Source organism: Triticum aestivum, chromosome 5A, assembly GCF_018294505.1.
Source record: "Triticum aestivum cultivar Chinese Spring chromosome 5A, IWGSC CS RefSeq v2.1, whole genome shotgun sequence".
In the NCBI taxonomy this organism is placed as follows: Eukaryota; Viridiplantae; Streptophyta; class Magnoliopsida; order Poales; family Poaceae; genus Triticum; species Triticum aestivum.
In genome coordinates this window covers 471,918,083-471,924,589 of record NC_057806.1, presented here as the reverse complement: position 1 = coordinate 471,924,589, position 6,507 = coordinate 471,918,083, and the positions used below count along the sequence as shown (strand labels likewise).

General features: G+C 47.8%; 1 protein-coding gene across 1 annotated transcript; it reads right to left on the bottom strand.

Annotated features, from left to right (window-relative positions):
- Positions 1–632: 632 nt before the first annotated feature.
- LOC123104102 (uncharacterized) lies at positions 633–4,958 on the bottom strand. Its single transcript, XM_044525831.1, has 3 exons — positions 4,107–4,958; positions 2,846–3,044; positions 633–1,987 (listed from the first exon to the last, which is right to left on the bottom strand). The coding sequence occupies exons 1-3, from the start codon at positions 4,723–4,725 to the stop codon at positions 1,039–1,041; spliced, it is 1,767 nt and encodes a 588-aa protein (XP_044381766.1). The 5' UTR covers positions 4,726–4,958; the 3' UTR covers positions 633–1,038.
- Positions 4,959–6,507: the final 1,549 nt, after the last annotated feature.

Genomic DNA, 6,507 nt, shown 5'->3' with positions numbered 1-6,507 from the left:
CGCGAGGGCGGCTGCCGGCGGCGGCGGAGGAGGAGGGAGGTGGGGGGAACCGGCGGCCTGCTAGGGTTTGGCCCCCGAGTTGCCCAGAGCGAACGACGCGGGAAGGGGGGGGGCGACCATAAATTTAACTAACGAGACCGACTGCGATGGGAGCAATATAACCAACAAGACCGACTGCGATGGGAGCAATATAATTGTTGCTCCCGCCGCAGTCGGTCTTGTTGGTTAAATTTATGATCAAAGTTAAACCTTGAAAAGCGCAGGCGTACTATATTTTAAAACGAAGCGGCTATCATTTTTTATTGCATAATGCTCAGGTACGCTCAGGCACGAACCAAACAGCATCTTAGCTAGGTTGCCTCGCCAGGCTAAAGTCGCAAGAATCTCCGGCTGCTCTGTCTACTTTTCTCAGGCACGCTGCTCAGGTCACCAACCAAACAGCCCCTAAACCCGAGAAGAAAAAAACGAGTATCACATCTAACAACTTCATAAAATTGTCAACCTGGCTGCAGTGTGTTTTCTACCTTGCATCGGTGTTCGAATTCTATGTTTAAGATAACAACAGTGGCAGTTTCTCAGGCGGTGCAAATTCCAAAGTTCAAAAAGAAAAAACGACAGCAGCACACAAGTCATAAGCAATATTTTCTTGCATATAAGGGGGTAGTAATAGATTAGGAAAGTCTTACAAGTAAGACCTGAAGCAAAAGTGATGCCAGTTACATACCCCAGGTTCAGGCTTACCGTTGATAAACCGAGATAACCGCGGACTGTCTTGAGCCCCTGAAGACAGCTCCATTGCAAAATGAGGCTTGGCTGTCTATAGGGAGGGGTATTCGTTTAGACTAGATAGCAGATAGTAGTAGTAGAAAACAGCATTACTTGTGCTGTTCTGGACTCGTGGTCGGTGTTCGCCACGCAAAATGGCCCTAACTGTACAAAACACCTCATGTCGAACGTTGCGTCGTCATCTTGGAAGGACAGAGTTTCTCTGCTCTAGTGAGACCCTTGCAGCAGAGACACAGCCTCCAAAATGATCCTTCACCGCCCACCGTAGAACTGAATCAGCATTTCCAGCCTCCCCCGCCTCTGATCCGACTCCCTGTAGCGATTCTCAAGGAAATCAGAGTAACCCAGGCTGGCTCCTCCAGGCATCAGTTGCCTCTCAATCTCATACTCCCGCTGCAGACTCCTCTGGTATTCTCCTGAGTAGTAGTCGTTGCTTCTCCATGGTGGCACAACTGGAGGCCTCTCTTGGTGCCAAGGCTGCTCTGGATGCACGAGGCGGGGCATTGGTGGATGAAACTCGCCGCCTTGGCTGGGCAAAACATGCAGCGGTGGCCCTCTGCACAGTGGCTGGATCATGTCCATTGGTGGATGAAAGCTGCCTTGGTTGGGCAAAACATGCAGCGGTGGCCCTCTGCACAGTGGCTGGATCATGTCCTGGTGATGAAAGTAAGGAGCTCTCTCTGGGCCATAGAAGTTGAGTGGCAAACCTGGACGTTCCATTGGAGGACCTCCAAAGGGGTAAGGATCAAACATGATTGGCATGTCAACTCTGTTGGCTGGAGGAAAGTGTGGCCGAGGCCATGCTGGAGCAAGTGGATGCAAATCAAATGGCCTCGTGTCAGTTGCTAAGATGCCAGGATAGAATTTGCTGCCTCCAAGGGATGAGACTGAACCAACGTTTCCACGTGCTTTCTTCAGTTTCTTTACGTCTCCGATGCAGAACTTAAACGTGTAGCAAGGACCTAGAGCAAAAGATTGATCGCACTTTGCACCATCTCCTCTCTTTTGGTTATAACCAGGGTACTCCTCTTTGCAGAAAATATCTTTAGCAAACATAATAAGACAAGACTCATTGGCTAGTTGCTCGATATCCCATGCGTCGTAAGGATATCCTGTCTTGTGGCTAAGGTGGATTTCACCAAAGGGCCGAAGCAGGTGTTGTGCATTGGCAAAAAACCCATTTACCAGCTGCTTATGCAAGCTACAGGTCAAAGCAACATGTTAATTAGAAGTTAGCAAATAAACCAACGATCCAAAAGTATGTTAAAACATTAGATTTGAGAAGGTTCTTGGGTTAACTAAACTAAATAAGAAACCATCAGTTAACTACCATTAGCAGACAAACTTAAGCTCCTTACAGATAAACGAACCAATCTTACTTCACAGTTCATATGTATAGAAACTTCTGCTTACAAGTTACAAAAACAGTTTGATGTTACAGTTCGAATGCCTTGTATTTGTAAGTACTACTACCTCCGTATCATAATATAAGACATTTTTGTAGCCTACAGAAACGTCTTACATCTACAAAAACGGAGGTAGTAGTAGATACAGAGAAGGAACTAGCAAACAGGGTGATGTATAAGATTTACGTGAAGGTTCAGGAATCGAATGAAAACATTCTAGTTTACTTTTCTTGCATTTGGTACATGGAGATATTTCTGCCTTCATGATAAGATAAATGTCATCTTGAATACAGAGAATACATAGCTATGGCATGTGCAATATATCTAAAATGCTATCTATTCTTACTGCAACCATAAAAAACAGCGCATTTCAACCAACGAGACTGTGCAACGTGACAGAGTCCTCGTTGGCCATAACTAAAATAAAATTAAAATTCCTATAGATTCCATTCAATGACGCATGCACCTATGCATAAATTTTCTAGACTAAACCACCAAAAATGAAACTCCTCATACACAGATGCTGCCCCATGAATACTAAATCAAACTTAAACCAAAGAAAGTCACTAAGACCAATTATGATGCAACCAGCCAATATGTTAAAAGATATCAATTTTGTAATCCATGAATTAACCAAAGATTAGTGCACATACTTGATGACTAGCGGGTTATCCTCTTTTCCGTTGAACCCAGCATGAGGAAAATTAAAGACGATCCGATCGAACCGTCTCATCTTCAGAGAAGGGTAAAGCTTCATCAGTTTTGCATCAACACCATGCAAAACTGTACAGTCCAACCTTTTCAGCTCTGTTATGTTTGCCTCAGCATTGCCATACTTCTTCTTTAAAGTGTCTGCCCGAGAAGATTGCGAATAAGATATGCAGACCACAGATAAGTTCATCGAAAAATGATCACAGAACAACAATATCTCTCTCAGATTAATGTAGTTTTAGGAGTGGAGCAAATAAGAAATCTATAAAGTAAAAACGAATTAAATGCGAAATATTTAGAAGAAGAAAAACAAGAAAGAGTGGTTTTTACATGGAATGAAATCAAGATATTTTTCTGAGCTACCCTGATACCTTAATATAGTATGTTCACTGAGTTAATTTCTCACTCATTCATTTCCATTTCCTGCTCCAAGGGCATTTTGTCACAGTTCATTGAGTTGAGTAATCGTTGACACAACAGAGTGACAAAAGGAAAAATAATGGTGTGGATAGGCTACAAGGTGCAAACCATATCAAAACAACAGGTTACTCTAAACAGCGCTGATCAGCAAAACTAGCCAACAAGACTTGGTACACACACTTAACCTGTTCACTTCATAATCGATACAATATGAAGAAAAACAAAAACTTGAAATAGCAACAGCGATTCCCAATACATGAATGGATGTGATATTTCCATGACACACAATTCCTAGCAATAAAAAACAGTACAACACACGGTTGGAGTTGGAACTTCTTCATGATTAGTTTCAGCCAGATCACATACAATCCTTGCCGAAATCAATCATGTTTGAATGTATATATGTATAACACCTTGTCTTCTCCATACAGCTCGAGAAAAATTACTACCAGCTCAATTTATAGCATGCAAGATTAGTTCCTTTGTCACAGAATGTGAAGCCAGTTTACGATAACTTGATCCTAAGTTCCTAACCCAGTAAAGTGCATCAAATCCTTTTTAACCAGTAGAAGATACCAAATTGTCCATGGCACATGGTATGCTCGTATATACCCTACATCTCCACGGTCCCATTTATTCCCCATGTCCAAAGCACGAAATGCCAAAAATGTAGTAGCAGTATCATCCAAATTAGTACTACTAGTAGAACACAGAGCACACATATCTGGTCATATACTCCTATATTAGGAGCAGCAAGAGGGTATGGAATGGAACAGATCGAACCGTAGGAGTCGAGGGACGTGGCGACGATGTGCTCGCCGGAGCCGAACGCGGTGGCGAGCGCCAGCGAGAAGGAGAAATCCCCGTCGCCGACGACGAGTATGCTCTGCATCGACGAGTAGTGCTTGAGCCACCTCACCCCCTCGTCATCCTTCTCCGCCACTCCTTTCGCCGCTGGCGCATCGGCCTTCCGATCAGCGGCGGGGGCCGCCGGATCCCCTTGCACGGGGGCCTCGGCCTCCCCGCCGACGGCGACCACCGGCGCCCCCTTGGCGCCCTTCACGGCCGCCGCGACCTCCGCCCCCAGTGGCGCCTTCTCCCCGCCGTCACCGCCCCCAGCCGCCGCGGCCACCGGAACCCCTAGCACCGCCGGCTCCACATCACTGACGACGGCGATCACCGGCACCCCCTCGGCGCTCTTCAGGGCAACCGCGACGGCCGTCCCCAGCGGCGCCTTCTCCCCGCCGCCATCCCCAGCCACCGGGATCCCTGGCACCGACGGGTCGCCCTCCCCGCCGACGGCGATCACGGGGCCCCCTTCAGCATCCTCGGCCCCCGGCGCCGCCTTCCCCCCGCACCCGCCGCCGCCCCCGGGCTTCCCCGCTCGGCGTGGCCGCCGCATTCTCCCTCCCTCTCTCTCTCTCTCTCTCTCTCTCTCTCTCTCCCACAGCGGCGAGAGCAAAGCAGAGCAGTCGCTGTGCGCTCGTGCGAGGCGAAGAGGCTAAAGCGCGTGGACTCGGGTCCACCTGCGAACCCCAAGTTGCAATCAGAGCGCTCCGGCGAGGGGACGAGCCGAAAGGGGGGTTAACCCCTTGGAGCTGCGGCGGCGGGCCCGAGGGGGCGTGGGACCCGAATGGCGGTGAGTGAGCTGCGGGCTCGGCGAAAGGGTGCCGGATTTTGCGCGGACGCCGGCCTTGTGGACTCTGTGTTGACGGGGTTTGAAATTTGAACTGCTTACACAGGTTTGGGACTCGCTGTCGTCGCAACGTTTCTCGGTGGCTTGTTGAGCGAGAGTCGCGTCGCGTGATTCGCACCCCCGGCCTTCACTGCCATCGCTGGCGCCTGATTGGACGCGAGCTACGGCAGCGCCACCACCTGGAGGCTGCGGCAGGGGTAGGGGAGGGCGTGGTGGCGATTGGGGGAGCGACGCCTGATGTTGGGATTTTTTTTTCTTTCAGAAATAAAGAGGACGAAACTAGGATGTGACGTACGGTTTGGTTTCTGGACTTGATGCAAGTTTAGAGGAATTTCATAGAAATTCTAGAGGATGGGATTCTTATAGGATTTTTTCCTTTAGATTCCTTTGGTTCATAGAAATGGATTTTTATTCCTACATAGGATTGGTTCCTATCCTCCACATTTCATAGGAAAATAAAAAAGAGCCCAGACTCAATGGAAAAATTCATTTGGTGTCAACCGAATGACATCTTGTTTTCTATTCCTACTCATAGGATTTGAGATACATGTCATTTCATTTCCTACAAAATTCCTATTCCTATGATAATCCTATCCTATGAACCAAAAGAGGCCTAAGTGATTAATAACAAACAAAGGTACAGAACATAGGCAACCTAGAGAATCTCTAACGGGTGATAAGAAATTTGACATCATCGCGGACATGCTAGAATAGTAGATCATCACCATGTGATACATGTGGTAAACAATCCAAACAATTCAAAAAGAACAGTAGATCATCCAAAAAATAACGCCTACAGAACTCAATGGGTTCCTCGTCGTCGAGGTTGATCATCCCTGGTGCTCTGTCAGAGGGACCTGACTTGTGGTCATTGACGGTAGACGACCTCACGTCCTCCTCCTTCTCGGGTACGTAGCACGTTTCCTTCCCGAACCCGTCGAACATCGCGTCGACATCATTGGAGATTTTGCGATACATCTTGTCTTCCTACTCATTCCGCTTCACTTTTTTTCTTCTCAACAAAGAAACGAAGCTCCGCCTCGACAAGGTGTGGATTGGCCTTGGCAATTACCATGTAAACCCTTATCCCCCCCCCCCCTCACACCGCAGTGTGCTTTTGCCTCCTCGCTGGAGACAATGTGCATCTCGGGGGTTTGCGCCTCCTCCTCCCTATCCACCCACATATGAGCCGGATACGAGGGGAGGAGGACAACCCTGATTTTGGGTTGCATTTGAGAGGTCCAGTTGGGTGGCTAGATTTGGTCCAGGTGGTGTGTAGGTTGTCCACCCAGACATTTAGGGGGCGGAGGGGGGAGGGGGAGGTGAGGGGTCCGATTGCAAACGCTCTAAACACTTTTACGCCATCAATTTTCCAATCCAGCTTTCCTTCTGCATAAATCTGGATAGAAGCCTGATTGTTAATTATGTAACAAGATTACAAGCGAGTGTTTGTGACAAACAAAACTGGTCTACTGATTATGCCCATAA

Bases quoted from the DNA above. Each gene is read 5' to 3' on its own strand.
- LOC123104102 (XM_044525831.1), bottom strand. From the start codon at position 4,725: ATGCGGCGGCCACGCCGAGCGGGGAAGCCCGGGGGCGGCGGCGGGTGC. The intron at 3,045-4,106 runs GTTCGATCTGTT...CTTCTCGGGCAG, and splicing joins CACGTCCCTCGACTCCTACG to ACACTTTAAAGAAGAAGTAT. The intron at 1,988-2,845 runs GTATGTGCACTA...TTTGACCTGTAG, and splicing joins GATAACCCGCTAGTCATCAA to CTTGCATAAGCAGCTGGTAA.